This window comes from Leptonychotes weddellii, chromosome 5 (genome assembly GCF_054177405.1).
Source record: "Leptonychotes weddellii isolate Sample4059 chromosome 5, ASM5417740v2, whole genome shotgun sequence".
Taxonomy (NCBI): Eukaryota; Metazoa; Chordata; class Mammalia; order Carnivora; family Phocidae; genus Leptonychotes; species Leptonychotes weddellii.
This window is the reverse complement of record NC_138373.1, coordinates 139,238,288-139,260,637: the sequence shown is the minus strand read 5'-3', so window position 1 is coordinate 139,260,637 and position 22,350 is coordinate 139,238,288. Positions and strand designations below refer to the sequence as shown.

At 41.3% G+C, this 22,350-nt stretch overlaps 1 protein-coding gene across 6 annotated transcripts in view; it reads left to right on the top strand.

Annotated features, from left to right (window-relative positions):
* LOC145721876 (uncharacterized) overlaps nucleotides 1-22,350 on the top strand; it is a 201,582-nt gene that overhangs the window by 140,685 nt on the left and 38,547 nt on the right. For 5 of the 6 annotated variants that reach the window (XR_014145869.1, XR_014145867.1, XR_014145868.1 and 2 more), the window contains 2 exons: nucleotides 15,692-15,775; nucleotides 16,506-16,763. The exons of the other annotated variant lie outside the window; for it this stretch is intronic. Coding sequence is in view for 2 of the 5 variants with exons in the window: in XM_081822250.1 (XP_081678376.1) it covers nucleotides 15,692-15,775; nucleotides 16,506-16,572 (151 nt within the window). In the remaining 3 variants the exon portion in view is untranslated. Of the gene's footprint in view, nucleotides 1-15,691; nucleotides 15,776-16,505; nucleotides 16,764-22,350 lie in introns of those variants that run through there. 6 annotated transcript variants of the gene reach the window in all.

Below are 22,350 nucleotides of genomic sequence, written 5' to 3'. Positions count from 1 at the left end.
AAAAAAAAAAAAAAAAAAAAGAATTTCTGGGCTGGCAAGAATGCAGAGCAGTTTACATTTCTACCATCCTCTTCCCCTTGTTTTATCTGTCTTTCCTTGTGCACTAGTATGCTTTACTCCTAAATTTGCTAATTAAATTCCTTTTATTTCAACTAGCTATCTTTGAAGCTTTTCTCTTCAGGTGTATGTAGAACATATAGGGTTCAACAGGTTGACCCTCTGAACTTCCTCTCTCACATAACTCATATCACAATGCTAACACTTCCTTTATCTTAGAATGCTCTCTTTTCTTGTCTTCTTTGACACCATGCTCTTGTGGTCTTTCTCCTACTGTTCTGCCCACTGCTTCCCCTTAAATGTTGGTGTTCCCAGGCTTCTTCCTTATGCCCTTTTCTGGTCTCACTCTGTATACCTTCTCCATGCCATCTTATCTATACTCTTGTGGTTTCAATTTTAATTGCTACACTGGCCACTTCCCAACCCCTATATCTGGTCCAGTCCCTTTGCTGAGCTCTAGACCCATCTATCCACTTGCCCTCAGACATCATCCACAGGCACCTGAGACCCACTAAGTCTAGAAAGGCAGCATCTTTTCCACAAATGTGTGCCTCTCCTACATTTTTAATCTTGGTCAATGGCATCCTCATTCAGCCCTTAGCCCAGCCTCCAAAACTGGACATAATCCTTACTGTATGACTTACTAGGTTTATAGGCTAATTACTTCTTTGTCTCTCTAAATCTTGTTTCCCTCATTTCCAAAACAGGAATAATAGTGCCTATTTCATAGACTTGGGAGGACATTATAAATTATTTGTAGCACTTTGCACAGTGATCTATGATAAATGCTCTATTAATGTTATTTTTTAATTATACTTGATTCCTTCCTTTCAGACCACCCCTGTTCAGTTGATCACCAAATATTCCTGCATCTACCTCCTAATCCATCTGTCATGTCATGTGTCATTTGCCTACTTCTTATATCCCCATTGCTAGGATTTTAGTTCAAGCCGCTAGTGTCCCTTAGGCTGATTATTTCAGATGATTTCTTGGCCTCCCATCTTGCCAGCTGCTCATCCATTTTCCACCATCCACCCAGAATAGTCTTCCTAAACCATACACCTGATTGTATAACACTGCTGCCTAGAAACATTTCAACTTTCCATTGTCCTAATGATGTCCAAATGTCTTTATAGGGTCTCCATGGTCAGGCATCTGCCAATCTCTCCTGCCTTATCACCCCATTCCCAGTCATTTTGTACAAAAACAGTGATAGGCATATGCCAATCTCTTTCTCTGCATGTGAACTTCACACTTGCAATTCTTCTTTAAGTCTCTTAGTTTTTCCTCTTTTCTTGGTTAACTCCTATTCATCTTTCAGATTCTGGTTCCCTAGTCTGGGTTACTTGTACCTCCTTAAGCACTTCTCTAGCATTCAGATCATACTTACCACTTCACACTGCTGAAATAGCCCATTTACCTTCTCTTAGGATTACCAGATTTAACAGATAGAAATACAGAACACTTAGTTAAATTTGAATTTCAGATAAACAGTGAATAATTTTTAAGCATAAATATGTCCATGCAAGCCTTTCTTCTACTAGACTGCTCTCACTTGAGGGCAGGGACCATCATTGCTTCCCAAACCTAGGGTTTCGCTTAACCCACTGCACACACTTTATTCATTGTTGACTAAATGAGTAAACTCCTTAATGAAGTCCAAATATATATTCATTATTTGTATGTTCTGTGCTGTCATGTTCCAGATCTTTTGTTTTGATGCTGTGCTAATCATGAGACATGTTCTTCTAGTCAGCGTGCTCTAAAGCAAGCAGAGAACTTAGAAATTGAACACCCTTACCACAATTTGCCTTTACATAAGTGATTTGAAATGCTCATGTGTAGAATCTTCACTGTGACAGAATGAAGTTGAAATTTCAACCACAGTTTTCAATAAAAAGAAGCAAAAACGTAACTTTCACAGCTCAACTGCCTCTTCCTTTTCGATCAGTTTGAAGGGCTTTTGTTCTTTCTAATACAAGTGTTTTCTGTTCATGCATAGCAAAGATATAATCTAATCTCCAAGGTTTATTTGCCAAAAGAATCACTAGATGTGAAAAGGAGCAAAGTTTTGAATTTTTATTAATTTGGAATGCAAGCTCACCTGAGAATTAATGTGCAGATCTCTCATAGGAACCTTTTCAAAATAAAAGTGTAACTAAGGGAAAGTTCATAGATATTTTCCAACCTGTGAACTTACAAAGTTTAGTTAGCCAAATGAAGGGGTTTCATTGTGCAGACTGTGAATGGAATAGAAGCGAACCAGTTTCAAGGTAAAGTCTTCATGCTCTGAATCACTGAATGCCTTTCTTCTAGAGAACAACAGAAGCCCTCAGCTATTTTATAAAATTTGAGAAAATACCATGAAGTCTGAGATTGGCTCCATTCTCTGCTGTGATTAGCCAACTCCTTTCTCCTTTAATTGCGCTTGTTCTGTGATCTAGTTTAGCAAACAAAATGCTGGACTGCTTTCAAAGTACGGACAAAACACCTTACTATATTTTCCAGTATACTATTCTCAAGGCGAGTAGCCATAGGATCTCACTCTAGTTGTGTAAGAGAGATAAAACAAAACCTCCCACACTCATTAAACTGATCTTTTACTGTTTTTGGTGAACAATAATATCAACAGCTTTTAGTCATTTTGGTGGCTGTATGATTTATACAAGTCTGAGACCAAAAAAAAAAAAAATCTACAAGAAAAGGGCATACACCGACTATGTTTCCTAGGGGATTAAACACATTAAAATCAAGAGGCACTCTCCTTGTAGAATTTAATTGAACTATTTTTCAGTGGCTGGTATTTAGTTTGCTTTATTTATATTTAATGTAGCTGTAAGTAGGAAGACTGTGAATTGGGTCTCTGGGCTAATCGTGCTGACCTGTTCAGGGATGAAACTCAGGGGCTTCACATAGCAGAGTTCTGCGGTCAGGTCAGCGCTGGGTTATTGAGTTTCTAAGGTTGAGGATGGGCTGTGTCAGTTTATGCTTTTCCAGATAAGGAAAAGAAAATTGCACCTGGAGGCAACAAGAAGAGTCAAGAGTAATTGGCAGTGAGTGAGCAAAATGAAATCCTGCGGAGGTCAAGTTTGTTTTCGCCAGGAGGTGTCACTATTATCCACACACATTACTGGACGTGGAGGAAAGCTTCCAGGCAGTGGCTGGCATCACGTGACAGTAACAGGAAATAATTGTTCTGAATCTCTCCTGTCTCCCTTCCTCCGTCCTTCCCTCCCTCCGCTTCTTCCTTCTTTCCTTTGATGCCACAATTCAGGTCCTCCATATGACTTGTAATGGGTGTGCTAACATGCTTTTATTAACATCAGGAGGAAAAATTCAGCGGTGGGGGAAGAATGGAGAGGAATTCATGAAGTTCAGGGGTCACCAACTCAGACGGATTGTAGGCTCTTTCCCCTTTTCGTCATGACGTGATAGCCTAAACTAATGAAAATTTAATACCTTAAGGTTGTGAGAACTGACCCCTTCGCATCTTTCCATTCCTGTACAACTCAATAACATTCCTCAAGTTTATCCATAATAAGTAGTATGGACAGTCTTCTGAGTTCATGCCCTCTGCTGTTGTTTAGGTTTTTTAAAACAGTGTTGGAAACTTCTGAGTTGTTTTTATTTTTGCTCAGGCTCCAAAGTCAGAGAGTTTGGGTTGACTGGCTCTATGTAATCCAGCTATATCATCTTGCTTGGCAGGTTATTTACTCTGCCAAAATCTCGACTTCCTCCCATGGACGGACGATGAGAATGATAACACTACCTACTGTCACAGGAATGTGGGGAGGATTAGGTGCGACTAAATGAGATAACATACACAAAGCACCTACATGATGCATGGCCCAGAGAGGTGCTTAGAGTTAATTTCACTGTTGCCTATTCATGTTGACATCTGGGCAGTAGGGAGGCTCTGAGAGGGCTTGAGACTCATCCTGTCCTTCAAGCTTTCATAACTTGTCTGTCACCAGTCCCTATGGGATCTGAAAAAGACTTTATGCTTTTATTTTCTTCAAAATCTCGTATCTGGCACTACTCTCCATTTGAGTTGATATTTTACAAAATGTATTGATGATACTTCCTGAGACATCATTATTCCTTTTTGGAAGATGATGCCGTCAATTGTTTTTTCTCTCTCCTCTCTGCAAGTCCAATTGCTTCCCTTCCTTTGAGCTTCAGATCAACTTCTAGCTTTCATGTGCGGCCCCTCCTCATCTTTCTTCGGCTGAATTTCTATAGCACTCAGAGTCCATATTCCACAACCTAGATTACTATCATTACTGCTTTTCCTTTTTTCTCTAGTAGTGTTAGCTGTGCAAACTCTACTTCCTCAAATAACTTTTCTGTTTCTTAGGGGTCAGAAAGACATATGTGTCTTCCTTTTATTCTCTGTTAGCACGCAGCTCAGTTTTAAATGTACAGGTGGGATTGAATACAATTTTGGGTCACTGGTTGACTTATTGAGAGTTCAGAATGTTAGGGAAACATGTTGAAACAAACACAAGTAAGCACAGGAGGCAGGACTGTTTAAATTTTCCTCTGACTTAAACCCTTTTCTCTCTTGTTTTTAAATCCATATAGGATATACTAGACACAACAAAACAAACAGTTCCATCTACTAGTTTTAGTTCTGGCTCCACTGGAAGAAATAATGAGAATACTTCGGAAACATTTTCCCTCAGGAAGCATAAATCCCATGAAAATCTCAAGAATATTATACCATGACTTTAGGCTTCTTGGCATAACAAGAAGAGGGACAATCTATTGTAATTTTACAGCCTTTCCCCTAACTATAAAAATATATGCTAATTGCAGAGAATTTTGAAAAATATGAAAAACTCTAAAAAAGAAAATTAAGATTTCTCCTAATCCCGCTACTTAGAGATAAACACTGTTTAACATGTTCATTTATTTATGATTCACTCTTTCCTATCCATGTATATATGTGAGCGTATTTAGACATATAAACATAGGTACCCTTTTTTTGATCCTGCAGGGCGGTGTAATGTTTAGGGGTAGGCCTTCTGCAGTTAGACTGCCTGAATGTAATTTACTAGTTCTTGGGTAAATTTAGCAATTTTCTTCTTTCCCAAGCCTCAGTTTTCTCACCTGTAAAATGGGCATAATAATAACACCAGCCTCTAGGACACTGAAAGGACTAAAAGAGATAAAGTATGTAAAGTCCTTACTATGGCTCCTGGCACCAATACTTTAACTTGCATTAATAAATATAGGTTATTTTTGTTACACCATTTTGTTATACAGTTTCTGTCATCTTAGATTTTCTTCCTTTGTTCTCTATCACTTTCAGTCTCTCTTGTGATTTGGAAGTTGCATATTCTGTTTTTATTTCTAGTGGCTATTTTTGAGTTTTATTTTAAAACTTTGCTCAGTACATATTTCTCTAAATATTAAAGTCAAGAATGAAATGATATTTTTTGACCTTCCCTCATCATGAAAGAAAAGACCACTGAATATTTGGGGTCCCCCAGGACATCCGATTTGTTACATGGATGTGTTTCCTCACTTTTCATAGACTATTAACCCCATTGCAAAATGAGGACACTGAGGCTTAGGGAGGTTAAGTCAGTTTCCCATGGTTACATAGTTTTAAGGTATAGAGCTAGGGGTCAAACCCAGTTCTTTCTGACTCCAAGCTTTTTAATCCCTGGCTTATGTCCTCATTATCAAGTGGTCGCTGAGTTTCTGTTTGAACACCATTAGGAACAAAGGATTCATCACTTTCTGAATCAACCTAATCCATCTTGAGCAGATTATAAATTTTCCTTATATCCAACTGGAATTTTGTCCTTCCAGCTGCCTCTCCTGGCATCTACTCCCCATTTCCTATAACATGAATATGTTCTGAATTGTCAACCAAACATTTCTTGATTCTTATGTGCTTGGATTCAAAGCAAGTACTATGGGAGTTTAAGACATGATTTTTGCCCTTAAGTAGACTTGTGGTGAAGTGAGACCAAAATATATAAAGTAATTACAGAACAAAATGAAACTGTAAAGAATTAGGGTAAAAATATGTTGAACAAATTATCAGCTTATGAAAGTTCAACAAAAGGAGAAGAGAGCGTGGGGGGTATAATTTCCATTGAAAGTTTATCTTTACCTCACCTCTTACTCTATCTGAAATGATATAATTATAATCAAGAATTGGGGATCCGAAGTGCATTATTAGAACTAAATGGTAATGCAATAGCAAAAGAAACTTCTGCAGGGGTCCTTGGATGTTTGATGTAAATGTAAAACAGATTCCACTAAAATAATAAATGTCAAATATAAAATCCATTGTTTCCAATTACTGCCACTTCACAGACTTTAACTACCTAATTTAGCCAAAGCATGAGGGGAAAATATTTTGCACTTGAAAATGTAAATTAAAACATTTTCCAATGCAGCAACAATGCTGTATTATTGAGCTTGGCAGACCCCTGCTCCATCTCCTATGGTCCATTACCCTGGCCTAGCGCCTTGGAGCTTATCTGGGCTGCAAGACATTCTTTGCTTCAGACTCTGCCTCTTGATAAGGGTTATCACTTTGCTAGATGTAGAGAGCTCATATGTGCCAACTTAGGGCTTTCACCAGAAATTCATGGCAAGGGAAGGGGTATGCTGATGGAGTTGTTCCAGAGCCTCGTTCTTTTCTCTTTTACTGAAAAAAACTGGGATACGTCATTTCCATCAAGCCTTTGCAAACTTCTTAGCAGTAAAGACACAATGCTTCTGCTTATTCAGGATCCTTCTTGTACCAAATTTTACGTTCTTTATGTTGCTTAGCTCAGAGAACAGGCCGTTGACCCATCCTTCAGGGAGTTTATTTTAAGGAAATTGGAGCAGGATCAGCTTGAAGACAGATTATGCTCTGTGTATCTCTCTCATGGGCTAGGGTGTCTTTGTGATTCATGGCTTCTCCCTGCACAGGTCCTCAGTATTGACCAGCTTCCTATGTTTCCTCATAGTCACTGCTTTCTCATAATGGACTTCACCTGGCTTTGACTTGCCTTGGTCTTGGAGTCTACCTGACAATGCTAGCTGTCACTTAAGTGGTGCTAACTATATGTTAGCCATCATTCCACGTGCTTTCCATATTCATTTACTCTTTGAATTTTTACACTAAGCCCATGGTGCAGGTTCTATTATCATCTACATTTTACAGATGAAGACACTGAGAGGCCCAGAGATAAAGTACATTGCCCAAGATCACACAGAACTGACAGAACTGATACATGGATCCAGGCTGACTATCTGCACAGTCTTTATTCCCTACTATAATCTGCCTCCTAATGGTATACTTTGAGTTTTAAATCCCATCTGGCTTGGCTCCATTCTCCCAATATTTCTAAATACATTTTCTGCTATAGACTGAATGTTCATGTCCCCCCAAACTCATATTCAGGAATCTTACTCCCCAACCCCCACGGTGATGGTATTAGGAGGTGGGGCCTTTGAGAGGTGATTAGGTCATGAAGGCAGAGGCCTCATGATGGGATTAGCACCCTTATTAGACACCCCAAAGAAAGTTTTTCCCTCCCACCATGTGAGGTTACAAGGAAAAGATGGTTGCCAATGAGGAAGTGGGCTCTCCCCAGACACTGAACAGTGCCACGATCTTGGACTTTCCAGTCTCTGGAACTGTGAGAAATAAATGTTTGTTTTCTAATAGCCACTCAGTCTATGATATTTTGTTATAGCAGTCTGAACAGACTAAGACAAATTCCTAAGGGAAAGAACCTAATTTGTCCAATTCTTCATTCTGGGCCTAGTTGCATTATAATTTTCTGTCTCTGGTCCAGTGAACTATACATCTAAGTACGGGTAAGGGGATCATGTGGCTTGCAATGTGGCCACATTGGGTCTCCTTGTCAAAGGGGTTCTAGAGAGGGCATCACTGCCCAGATAAAGTGTGGAGAGGTAGATCTTGTTAACTAAACTTTTTTTTTTAGTGGGTTAAAACAACAATAATTTATTTGCTCACAATTGTGTCCATAAGCAATTTGGGCTGGACTCTGTTGGGCAGTTCTGCAAATCTCACAAGGATTCTTTAAATACTTGCAGTCATCTAATGGCCAACTAGGGCTGAACTAAGATGGTCTCACTCACATATCTGGCAGTTGGTGTGACTGTCATCTGGAGTGACATCTCAGGTTTCCTTCATGTCGTCTCTCATTCTCTAGCAGGATAGATGACTTCTTCATACAATGTTGTTAACTAAACTTTTATAACCATTAACACTATTTTTGACATGTAGGATTAAAATATTTACATGTATCCATAGGCTTGCTTTTTATCATCACTGAGTCTGTTAGCTTGGATATCTATCTGTCCAAACTTTGAAGTGTTCATCCATATTATTGTTATCTGGTTGAGATGAAGGCATATTGCTGCATGCCAGAAAGCATGCTACCTGCTGGTTTAATTTGTCCCCTGAGGAGCCCACTGCATTAGCACATCAAACATTACCTGCTCATAGGTGATGTGTAGGGTACAGAACAAAAAGAAGAGAGTGTCTCTTCCATAAGGAATTTATAATCTTGAGGAGAAAAGTCTCATGCACTGGCACATAGAACAAAACAAAGCCCTGTTGATGAAAGGAAAATTCTACCAGTATTTACAAGTACCATGCTGGGTGTTTCCACAAATGGCACCTCACTTGGTCTTCACAATCACTCTGTGAGATATGTGATTTATGCCCATTTTTCAGATACAGAAACCATGAAAAGAAGATGTCAATTGCCCCAAGACACAGATGACATGCAATAGGCACAGTCTTCAATTGCAGGTTGGCCTGACTTGTCACGGATGATGTCATGCCTGCCTTTTGAACACTCAAATTTTTTTGTTCCAAGTAGCCCACTCCAAACCAGAATGAGTTACATGAGTTTTCTATTTATGTAACTGCCTCTGAGAGCCTCCCAAAGATGGAACTGGTTGAGCAAAGTTTATTTCTGAGGACAATGAAAAGCAGAGATTTTGCTATGACAAAATTCTAAAAACCTTTGCCTTGGGTCTTGCTTTACTTCATGGACAAAAACAGCAGGACTGGGCTGGAGTTCATTTCTCCCAGGTGGAGCCCAGGGGAGTGCTGAGGTGAGGTCTAGCTAGATACAGAATCTGCAGGAGAATGAATCTTGAGCTGAGCCCAGCTTGCTCTGCATCTCTTTAGCTTAGGTGCTAAACATGAACCTGGGTAAGTCTTGGGTTTGTGTGATCCCTTCTCTGGTATTTTGCCTAGTGATTAAGAGCTTGGACTTTGGTGACAGACAGACCCAGGTGTGGTCTTGGCTCTGGCATTTATCATCTGTGTGAGATGAGGCAAATTATGTGATATCCAGAAGCCTCATGTGCCTAACATGTGCTTGCTAGATGGGATCTATTATCATTAATTTTCTCTCTCTTATCATTCAGGCCTAGTCTCTAGGGAAAGCATTTTTTTTTTTTTTGTGGAACGTCTGTAAAACTTTATTGAGAGAATTTCAACAGTGAAGTACCCCACATAAGAGTAGTTTGCATGTTTCAGCTTGTCCTTGTTTAAATCTGGGGTAGTCCTTCACCTGCTTCCGGCATTTTAATGGGCTCTAAAAAGGGTAGACTTGGCGCCTTGACATCAGGGTCATCTTCAGTTATACCCCCAGCCTTTGCCTGAGGCAGCTTCTGGAGATCAGCTTCCAGGTCCCGTCCTTGAGCCACAGGTCCTCCTTCAACTTCCTTCCCTTGATCAGGTAGAATATCTTGACTCTCAGGTGGTGCCTCCTTTTGTTTCAGTTGCTCATCACTGGGTTGCTGCTCACCTATGTGCTGGTTAGACCGTGGATCATCTTTTCTTTGTTTGGATCTGGATCTGGATCTGACTCGGCCACTCATAGTTCACCCAGTTGAATTCAGCTAGCAAGAAAGCTCACGGCAGAGAGAACACGCCGGGAAAGCATTTTTTAAAGTATTTTGTAATACTAGGCTTCTTTGGGCTAATTTTTTCTTTTTTTCTCTCTTTCCCTCTTTGAAAAATAAGATTTACTTCTCTTTGGAAATTTGGCTGAGGGCACCTGTGTGGCTCAGTTGGTTGAGCGACTAACTTTGGCTCAGATCATGATCCCGGAGCCCCAGGATCAAGTCTCACATTGGGCTCCCTCCTCAGTGGGGAGTCTGCTTCTCCCTCTGATTCCTCTCCCCTCTCATGCTCTCTCCCACTCTCTCTCAAATAAATAAATAAAATCTTAAAAAAAAAAAGAAATTTGGCTGATACGATCTCCTGATGGGAGAGAAACTTGTCCTTACCAGCCAGGTGATAAAATGACACATGAAAACAATGATATCAAGTGTTGCCAGGGGATTAGCATTAGTTGATTATATATGCCCCCTCACGCTCCTATGCAAGCATACAATGAGTAGTGAGTGGGCCTCTTATTCTCTTTCCAAGAAAACTCTGCTTATCCCATTCTGCTTCTAAGAAATTTTTTTCCCCCTCATCTTAATCATGTGGTTTGGATGGAGATGGACATATTCTTATGGATCCCATCAACTTGGCCTTCACTCTGATTTAGGATAGACGTGTGATCTGTGCTAGGCCAATGGGAGCACTTTCCAGCTTTTAGAAGTTGGGATGGGAGAAAGTGTGGTGTAATGCCTGATCACGTTGGTGGCCATGTTTTCTGTTTTGTGGAAGAAGCCTGTCTGAGAGAATGAAATATATGTGCAGAAAGCAGCAGAGGTGAGAGATAAAGAAAAAGTGTTTTGGCATCTTTTGGGGCCCTGGTTCTATTGTCCTTGAAGCCACGTGCTCCCAGATCTTCTTGTGGGAACATAGGTTAAAAGGTTACATTCTATTTAAAGCTAGCTGAGATTGAGGTTCTGTCACTTGCAACCTGTATTGTTATCGATTGCTGAATAATAAATTACCACAAAAATTGGTGGCTTAAGACAACAACGCACATTAATTATCTTATTACCCCGCTTCTGAGGGTCAGGAATCCAGGAGCAGCTTTGCTAGGTAGTCTTGACTTGGGATTTATTTGTTCATTCAGATGTTGGTTGGAGCGGCAGTTGCCTGAAGGCTGACTAGAGCTGGAGGATCTGTTTCCATGGTGGCTCATTCACATAGTGGTACACTGGAACTGGCTCTTGATGGCCCGTTTCACTTCCTCTTCACAAGGACCTCTCCCCAGGGCTGCTCATGCCCTTATGACATGGCAGATGGCTTCCCCTAGAAAAAGTAATCCAGGAGGCCAAGGCGGAAGAGGAAAATGTCTGTTACGACCCAGCTTTGGAAGTCACTCGTTGTCACTTCTGCAGTATTCTATTGTTCCTATAGGTCAGCCCTGAATCAGTAGGGGGGGGAATGTACAGGAACATGAATAGCAAGAGGTAAAGACTATTGGGGTCTGTCTTGGGGACCAAAGGAGGCCTGTTGGTTCATTGTGGTTACAGATGATTCTACCTCAAGGTTAGATTTTATACCGTATAAGTATTCTGATCACTCTGATAATATGTATTCTTAATGTAATTACCATTATTTATCACCTCTCATCTTTGCGGAGGTTAAATTCACATATTTCTCTCTTTTCACCGCATATATAATATATAAATGCTTCATGAATAGAGGAATTCCTTTTATCTAAGTAGATTTTTCATGGGTGTAAGTTCCTTACTGGTTGTGTGTGGGCAGGGAGGTGTGAGATGATGACATGAAGAAGTTGAGAATAAATGGCCAAGCTCCAGGTTCTGCCATGTTCCCATGTACCATAGGTGGTACAGTTAGGACAAGAGGGATAAGCGTCTGCCTTCGGCTCAGGTCATGATCTCGGGGTCTTGGGATTAAGCCCTGCGTCAGGCTCCCTGCTCCGTGGGAAGTCTGCTTCTCCTCTCCCACTCCCCTGTTTGTGTTCCCTCTCTCGCTGTGTCTCTCTCTGTCAAATAAATAAATAAATAAATAATCTTTAAGAAAAAACCCAGTAAATTCAGGGCGCTGGGGTGGCTCAGTCAGTTAAGTGTCTGCCTTCGGCTCAGGTCATGATCTCAGCGTCCTGGGATCAAGCCCCGTGCTGGGCTCCCTGCTCAGCGGGAAGCCTTCTTCTCCCTCTCCCGCTCCCCCTGCTTGTGTTCCCTCTCTGGCTGTCTCTCTCTCTCTCTGTCAAATAAATAAAATCTTTTTTGAAAAAAAGAGAAAGTAAGTTTTCAAAAAAACCAAAACTTCAGTGAGTCTCTTTCTCCCTTTTTAAAAAAGGGATCAATATTTTTATCATATAGTGAAGTTATGAGGACTCTGAGACATAATACTTTATAAGAATGAGATGCCATTTGTTGGTTCAGAAAGGTACCCTGGTATTGGCTTGGGAATCAGAAACCACACTTGGATTCCAGTTTAGCCACTTGTTGGCCACATGGTTTTATGAGGAATTATTTATCCCCTCTGAGTTTCAATTTCCTCCTATGTAATGCTGATTTAATGATAATAATCCCCACTTCATGCAGATATGGAGTTCAGATGAAACGCTGTCTTGACGGTCAAAGTTTGGAATGTAACTGTTGCTATGATTATGTCTCTGGTGTAGAAGGGTTGGAACCAAATTTACTGTATCTTTTATATCAAAGTCAACATGGCTAAGTAATTTATTTAATGAATAAATATGTATTGAAGATAAGTATATGTCAGGTGTGAGCTGAGCGCTATGGATACAACAAACAAGACAATGCTATGCCTGTCTTCTTAGAGTTCAGAGCTTATGGGGGAATGACAAGCAGGCCAGAAGTTAAAAAGCACTGTGATAAATGGTATGGGTGGGCATGTGGGTGCCAAGGGAGCATGTAGGAGTGGTGCCGAAAACAGACTTGGAGGGTCATGGAAGGCTTTCAGGAAGAAGTAAAGTCTAAAGTAACATCTAAAAGTTGAGTTGAGATTAGTTAGGTGAGGGGAGGTGGGTGAGAGTTTGGGGGAAGAGCGGCCCAGATGGTAGAAAGAACCTACCTAAAGAATCAGAGGTAAGAGAACACAGGATGGTCAGAAAATCATTCACTGTGGCTGGAGCCATTTGTGAGCTAGAGTTGAAGAGATGCTCGACCATAAAGAACTTTCTTGTAGGCATGCTAAGGCTTTGGCCTGGATTTTTTTCTTGAGGGTAATGAAGATCCCCTGAAGAATTTCAAAGCAAGAAAGAGACCAATCAGATTTGCATTTTAGAAAGATCACCCACTCCCTATTTCTCAAAGAGACTGTGGCATTTTGGGTGGAACAATTCTCTATTGTAGAGATCATTCCAGCTGAGGTTGCAGATTATTGGCTCCCCAAAGATGCCTATATCCTAATTCCCGGAACCTGTGAACATGTTACATTACATGGTAAAAGGGGTTTTGTAGCTAGGATTGAAGTTATGGACTTTAAAAGAGGGAGGTGATCCTGGGTTACCTAGATTGGGTGGGCCCAATCCAATCACATGGGCCATTAGAGAGGAAGAGGAAGACAGAAGAATCAGGGAAAGATATGGCAGAAGAAAGAATGTGGCAGGAGACATAGGGCATGAGGATTCAATCCACCATCACTTTCTTTGAAGATGAAGGGGGTCATGAGCCAACAAATGTGGGAGACTCCTAGAAGCTGGAGTGATCTCTGTTGATAAGGAAACTGGAATTTCAGTTCTACAGTCCTATGGAACGGAATTCTGCCAACAACCTTGTTGAGCTTGGAAGAGGAGCTTGCTTCCAGCGAGGAGTGCAGCCCTGCCGAAACCTTGACTTTAGCCCAGTTAGACCTCCATCAGACTTCTGACCCATATAACTGTGAGATCATAAATGGCTGTGGCTTTAAGCTGCTAAGTTTGTGGTTCTTCCCTGCCACTGCATAACACTAGGTATCACAGTCTCCCTGGTTCCTACTCCTTTCATGCCAGCATGCTCCCCCCTCCCCCAGTTATGTGACAACCCCAATCACTCTCACACATTTCCAAATGTCTGCTGCTGCTGGGGACAGGGGTGGAGGTGGAGTGGTTCGCCCCTGGTTGAGAATCATTGCAATGGAGAATTATGGATAGGAAGAAGGCTGGGTGGAAGGCAGGGGAACCAATTAGGAGGCTGTTGTGAAATTTAAGCTGAGCAATGAAATGGCCTGAAGGAACATAGTGGGAGCATTCATGGGAATAGGGAAGGGGATAACTTTAGGAGATAATTAGGAGGCAGAAGCAACAGGACTCATCAGTGGTGATTTGATCAGCACTGGGGATGAGAGATCTCCTCTGTCCCTATCTTCCCCTACCACCACCACACTTCCACTCCCACCAGCAGCACATGCATCTAAAAGCAAAGAGCATTTTTGCAGGAACCTGATTTCCCCTCCAGTGAGCGAGAGGACACACTCTTGGAGCCATCAGCAATTTGTACCAGGATCAGCCAAGGAAGGGAAATGACAGTGGAGCTATTGCAAACCCAAAAGGCCCCTTATGGCCAGAAGCACCCAGTTGGTGAAACACAGTAATTGCTTGAACACTTTTCAGCTACTCCATGCTGCAACTGACAATAGGAAATGAGGAGAGATTTTATACTTCCCAAAAGAAGCAAGTCAGGCGTTCCAAATGGCTGGAATGCAGTTTGAACCAGGGTGTTTGGCTAAGCTGACCAAACTCCCGTGTGTAGTTTGAAAGCATTTTACCCTGGAGATTTTTATTTATACCTTGTCCACAAGAACCTGTGCCCCTTATTTACACCTGTGTACCCAACTCCTTGTACTAAATCCCTTCTGTGTGAAATCCTTGGTGTGGTTTCTGTTTTCCTGTCTGGAGTTTGAGGCAGGGCACACCACACAGCACACACCACACACCACACACACCAGCCTATTTCAAACAGTGGGTTCGTTCTCACTGGAGATGTCACAGCCCACTGGCTCCCCAGCCCAACTCTGGTTGGTGTCGAGTTCCCTAGCTTCCTGAAGGGGAGGAACAACACTGCATAATTAACCCCTAATCTTGGGAAGATGAACACAACAGAGCATGTAACCAGTTACCCAAAACAAATTCAAGTGTCACGGGAACATTTTCAAGTTGGTTCTCATTGGGAAATGAAAATTCCCCTCCCATTTGCATTTTTTTCCTACGCTCTTGGAAACAGCCATGGTGACATGAATGAAACATCAAGTCAAAAAATAATGATTCAACATAATTCATAGGTCACAGCAGAGAATCTGAGTTTTTTGTGCTCTTTCATGCATAAGGATTGATGAATCCCACAGGTTTTCTTGGCATCAACGCTTTGGGTAAGGTGTTCAGCATGTAATATTAAGACTAATTGGCAGATATGTAACTCACACAGGAAGGTTTTGCCTTTCGAAGTCCAGTGAAAGTTGACCAGCCTCTCCTGTCCCCAGTGGAACTGAAGTGGGTCATGTCATGGGGTAGTTCAGCTCTATGTCTGATTAAGCAAAGTATTTCCCCCTTTCTGCCTCTTGATTGAAGTCCATTTATGTGGAGTCAATTCTGTTTCTTAAAGACAAAGTTATTTCATATTCAAATCATAATAACAATGTCAAGTTTCAGCCCTAAAGCGGGAAAACCCAGGGCTGATGCTTCTGATTGCTCTACACTTACCTTACTTCTGAGTCATTTTCAGTTCCAAGAGCTCCTCTTTGTTCTCTGCCCAGGCACAGAGAAACAGCCAAGGACAGAAAGCAAGCCTCACTGTCACACGTTTTTGGTGTCATTTTCCTAATGCTGATGACGTATTGGTATGTGTAATTTTATAATTATAGCTGTTTATTTGATTTGGATAGGAAAATTGGTTTGGGACCTAAAGGGATGTTTTATGTCAAGATGCTCTAACTTTGGTTGGCAATTATCCTCTGAATATTTAGGAATGGTGACAGCCATCTCTCCATTCTTGAATGTATTTCTGGCATTGTCAAGGCTTCTGTCCCAGGAAGGGAGGGAGAAGGCTCCTGTATGAGATGAGATAGCTAATAAAACTATAGTGGTGGGATTTTTTTTTTCCTATAAAAGAAAATCCATAAGTGACAAAAAATCTCACCAAGTCATTTTTCCTCCCCAATGTCTTGTGTTGTGCGTGTGCTTGGCACATGCACAAATTAAGTTTACAGAGTCTGTAAAGCAATTCATCCTGCTCTGAATCTAATGCGAGTAATTTTTCAAGGAAGTCAGCAAAATGTAGCCCAAGAAGGGAAACACTGCCATTATTTTAACTCTATTGTTTTTATTCAATCTACTACGAACTGTGACTAAATCATTTACTCTTCATATTTAATTTTTAATTTTGTGGTATTCTTCCCTTCAACCCCAAATGAGGTCAAGTCTTAAATCCTTGTACCCTAACATCCCAGCTGTACAGTCATAGAAGACGTTTGTTTCAGTAAAAATGATTACTGGTGTCTATAATAGAATTGTAATAACTCAATACTGTTTTATAAATTTTTGATTCACTCTGCATTTTTTATTTGACAGCTTGCCAAGTTCCAGTTTTTATCTGATCATCTTTGCATCAATAATACATGAAGCTGAGATCTTCTGAAAAGAGGATACTTCCCCCCCTCACTGAATGCTTTGCTTTTGCCAGCAAAAACATTGATTTGGATTTAATAATCTGTAGTCCTTTTGGTTTGATCACACTTCTCAGGAAACCCCAAAAAGAGCCATGGCCACATATCCACCGATGTGGAATCAATTGCTCCTCCTTAATAAATGCGGTCATTGAACACCTGATCCATATACTGTTGCTTGTTATGTGTAACTGATTAGAGGTTTGACATAGTTGAGATTTGAGTGGCCGCAGGTTTCCTTATTCAGAGCCTCTCAACCAAAAAATGACAATCAACAAAACCTATGCCAAAGAAAGATGATGTTCCTGATTAGCATTCCTTGTCACCACCGTTATTGTGCATTTTGTCACACTCTGCTCTTAAATGATTGCACGGGGCTCCTGATCTGAGGCGGCTCTCTGGCTCCAGCTGTTCACGTTAAAAACCAGGGTATAAGTAACAGGTCTACCCATCACCTGCCTCCCAGCATTGTTACAAATAGTATCAGGAACTGACTCTGAATGGGGAGTGTCCTCCAGCATCACATCTTCACCCATTGTCTTATTTTCCGTCTTTAAGGAATGCAACCAAGGGCCTTTTAAAATTCAGCATTCCCCTCTCAAATAAATGATGAAATGCTGGTGAGTCAGAGAATTGCTCACCCAGTGGTTGTCAAGCAATTAAATCAGAATCTCTGGGGGTGCAATGTGGGCATTTGGTATTTTTAAAAGCTCTTCAGGTCACTTCGATGTGTAACCAAGGTTGAGGCTCACTATGCTCTCACCTGAAAGCTTGCTACTTGGTGTAGCGGGGTGCTGGCCTCAGGGGCTTGTTAGAAACTCAGAAATCTGCTGAATCAGCCGGAGCCACTGAATCAGGTCTACTGAATCAGAATCTGCATATTAGCAAAATCTCCCAGGTGATTTGTAGGCACATTGAGGTTTGAGAAGAATTGACCTAAACTGCTATTAGAGTAAGAAACATCCCTAAATTAAGCAAGCCAATTACCAAACAGATTGGCCTCTTTCAGTGTTTGTGGAGGAAGTGGGGTGTAACCGTGGGGTCTGTTGTCAGGCAGTTCTGTGTTTGAGCCCTGGTTTATCCCAGTTACTAGCTGTGTGACCTAGCATAAGTCTCTCTAAGCTTCGGTTTGCTTATCTATGTCATGATACTCATAATAGTATCCACCTCTATAGGGTTATTGAGAAAATGAATTGAAAGATTTCATGTAAAGTGCTTAAGACAATGCCAGGTGTGTTGTAAGCAAGCAATATATTTTAGTGGTTAATACTAATATTAAAGTTATACTCTTCAGAGACTCTGCAATTGCTCAGGTGTTTAAATGGAGATAATAATTCTTTTTAATTTATCTCTTTACCCTTAAAGCCAAGTGGGGGCTCTTATGAAAGTCAGCCCTAATGTCTATCCTTGCATTTTCAGCTTACAGTTGATCCCATTCATCATTTACAGGAGGGACAACAGGAAGGTTAATGAACTAGGAAAACAGTGCAGTGGTGAGCTCAACCAGAATGCCTTCCCTAGCGCCCGAGTCTGGGTGACTTCAGCTTCATTTTCTTTGGAAGCTACTGCCACTGTGTGTGAAAGGACTCACAAAGCAGGCTTCCATGTGGGGCTAACTCTGTTCCCCTAAATTTGGCCTGATTTGGAAAGCTTTCTTGGCTTTTTCCCAACCAATCCAAACAGGGATGGGAGATTTTATTAAAATGACTTGGGCCCAGCCTGCTCTGTGCTCTGAACCATTGAAGAGAGCCAAAAATGTCCCCTGGTGTCCATAGAAACATTGTTCTTATTTTTCAAAATTAATCCAGCTGAATTTGCAAGGCTGCCTCACCTCCATCAGAGCTGCAGACGGCCAGGACAAAGAGCTGTTTTGATGTTCCCAGCTGGGAACCCTGCCCTCAGCAAATACAGTTGATATAAATAAATGGTCTCTTGCCTGCCTACATTCATGCCCATCTGTTTGGAGGGCGTGGTGCCCAATCAAAAGTTGCCTAGACGCTCACCATGGGCACGGTGCCAAGGAAGGACGATTTCATGGCAGACTGCCTGATGCTGTGAGTGCCATCTTTTTAGTAGTGGGTTCTCATCCTGGACCAGAATGGGAGCACTGGCACTGGGTGTTTCCTTACTGTTGATCACACCTGTTGACAAGGTGGTGCCAAACTAAAAAAAGAGGGAGAGAAAGAAAACTGCTGTGTAGGAACATCTTTGGGCTCCCAGGGCCTGGCACACGGACTAAGACAGATTCTAATTAAGTAGAGAAAGTCTCTGCCTGTGGATATTCTGATGGGGCACAAGATTGGCAAGTCAAACTTTACTTGGCTCCATCACAGGGGCAGAGGGCAAGCTGCTCCCAGCTGGCAACTCTGCCCCCATCTAATATAGGGAATATAATAGAACACTGGTCTTTGAGGACATCCGGAACCAAACAAACCAGGGAATGAATCATGCTCAGCCCAGCCCACTATCCCCTTGCTCCGCTCCCAATTTTCACCCACCCACTGGCAATGATAGACCTGATGAGCAGAACTTACAGGCTGTAAAAACCTAGGAGCTGATTTTATTTTGCGTTGGCTGAGCTTGAGAGAGGAAATGAAGCCAGTCAGGAGAAAGCAGGATGTGGGGACATTTTTATGCTGATAAAGGTAAGTAAATTCCCTTTGAGTTTGTTAAGCACGATTGGAAATAAATGCAGGGAGTACTCAGGTCACCAGGGGACCACAGAGGGAACCAGGGGAGAATCTTCAAAGCAAAAGTTAGGAAATTGCTAATCCCAGCATACTCTGTGGACCTCTAAAGGGCTAAATACAGTGGTTCTCAGTCACAGAATACTGTGGAGATGGGGAGCGAGCAAGCTTTATTGATGAGAAATTCAGGCATGCTACCTTGTTCTGAGGAAGAAAAATAGGTCGAGAAACTGCTGGCTGAAAGAATCAAAGCAACATGCCTTATTTACACTTAAAAGGGCATTTGTTAGTCCAAGATTTGTTTTTTTTTTTTTTAAAGATTTTATTTATTTATTTGAGAGAGAGAGAATGAGAGAGAGCATGAGAGGGAGGAGGGTCAGAGGGAGAAGCAGACTCCCTGCTGAGCAGGGAGCCCGACGCGGGACTCGATCCTGGGACTCCAGGATCATGACCTGAGCCGAAGGCAGTCGCTTAACCAACTGAGCCACCCAGGCGCCCCAAGATTTGGTTTTGATCCTAAATTTGCATTGTCTTATTTAACTGGGAAGTCTATCAGTTAGACTTGCGGCTAAATCTTGAGGTAGGCTGACAGTGGTCCTCCAAGACGTCCATGTGCTAATCCCCAGAACCTGGGCTTATGTTACCTGATAGGACAAAAAGAACCTAGCCATTGTGATTAAGTTAAGCATCTTGAAATGTGGAAGATTATCCTGGATTATCTGAGTGGGTCTGATGTAATCACAAGTATCCTTATCTGAGCAGGAGGCAGTGTGATGAGGGCAGCAGAGATTGGGTGATATGTTTTGAAGATGAAAGAAGAGGCCCAAAGCCAAGGAATACACATAGCCATCAGATGTTTAAAAAAAAGCAGGGAAACCAGCTCTCTGCTCAGAACTTCCAGAAGGAACCAACTCTGTACACACCTTGATTTTAGCCCAGTGAGACTGATTTTGGAGTGCTTATAATTCCTCCAGAATTGTAAGAGAATAAATGTGTTTTGTTTTAAATCACTGTTTGTGGCAACTTGTTACAACAGTATTAGGACACTAATGCAATCCCCAGCCCTGGTAGCAGACTCAGGGTGGCCCAGGATGGAGGGCCCCAGGCCACACAAAGCTTAGAGCAATACAGCCAATCAGTTGCTCGGGTAGAACCAACTAATTCAGTTAGTTGTTTCTCCCTGCAACTCACTGACTTTTTTTTTTTTTCACCCTCTTGAAGACAAAGACCATAATCTAATCCAATGTTTTTGTTTTTCCTTATTGGCATTGCACAAGCCTAAGGTTGAAATAAACAGTTCTGTATGAGGTCTTAAACTGACAACATTTGACCTACCAGGCAAGAATACCACTCAGATTAACATAAGCACAGGGAATGCCACCCCTAATTACAAGCATTCAGATCCCAAAGGTTGAGAACCGTTTTAGAGCCTCAATTTAGATTTATGTTTGACTAATATCATATCCCTACTATGTGCCAGGTACTTACATGTTGACATTTGGAATATGTCCCGAAGCAACACAGTGGGTTAACTTTGCAATTACTGGACATCCATGCAGTGTGAAATAGCCATTATTGTTAGAAGTTAATACGTAACTTATTCTTCTCAGCAACTAACCTAACACTGCAGGGTACCTGCTGTCACTGAATGTAAGCAGCAGGTGTCTGTCTGTATACCCATCCATCATTCCATCTCAGCAGCTAGATTGTTCATCATTTGCCTGCCTGCGGTGGCCGTGATGTGTGCAAAGCAGACACTGGGAAAAACTCAGACTTTACCTGTGGCTAAATTATACTTCGGCCAAATTTAATATATTTTTGTAACTCACAGCGGGCCTACTTTGCTTTTGTTTCTTCTTGGACACAACATAACACACAGAGTACACAGTAAGTCTATACAATAAGAATAAGTAAACAACTTGAGCTCTTTCATGGACTAAGGCATGCACTCCAAACTAACAAAGATCCTACAAGGAGAGGAAGTAGTAATTTAACTGTTTTACTTTTCCTTCAAGGAAATTAAATACTTCTAAATTGTCTTTTTCAGAAAAATTTCAAGAAATTGAGAATCTGCCAATTCTTCTATTGTTTATCTCTATTGAATAAAGTTAAGTGACATCTTTTCCAAGTTGGTTGAGTTGTATCCATGTTTCCTATCCACTGGTCTATTTCAACATGCATTTCCAGTATTTGGCCTACTGGAAAAATTACCCCCAACACTTCTTAATCGACTATTTGGACCTTATTTTGACAAGGTTTTCTTTTAACAATCAAAGTAAATAAAAATATTTTTCTTGGTGTATCATATTTTTCTCAATGCTGTTTCCTTTTTCTATTTTGCTTGCAATCTGAGTTAGTGATAATTTAATCTTCTGTTATGATGATAGTCTCAGTTTTGGGGATGCCTATCAGAGTGAAAGGAAAGCATCTCTGTGGAATTCTATAGGCCTGAGAAGAAAATAATCAAAATATTGTTTATTCACTTATCAACAAACATTTCTTGAGCATCTGGTCACCTTGCTATCCTTCTTTTATTTCTTTTTTTTTTCAATTTAAATTCAATTAAACAAAATATAGTACATCCTTGGTTTTTGTTGTAGTGTTTAATGATTCATTAGCTGTGTATAACACTCAGTGCTCACCACATCATGTGCGTTCCTTAATGCCCATCATCCAGTTACCCCATTCCCCCACCCACCTCCCCTTCTGCAGCCCTCTTCCTTTATTTCTTTTTGCCTTTTTCTACCCATTCTCTTCTTTCCTCTCTCCTACGAAGTTGGCATCATATTTCCAAAACTGGAAATTTAAAGACAAACAAAATGAAGACTCCATTCTCAAAGACTTAGAGCTTAATACATAGTAACAATGCAGGGCAACTGTTCTGCTATGGAAGGGTGCAAGAGGTACAATGGGGGTGTGAGGAGGGAGAGACCATCTGTGCGTGGGAGCATCAGGGTAGGCTTCATAGAGGAGGTAGCACTTAGAGGTTTGAGTAGGAATTCTCCAAGTGAACAGGATTTGGGGTATATTAGTTTTCTATCTCTATGTAACAAATTACCACTT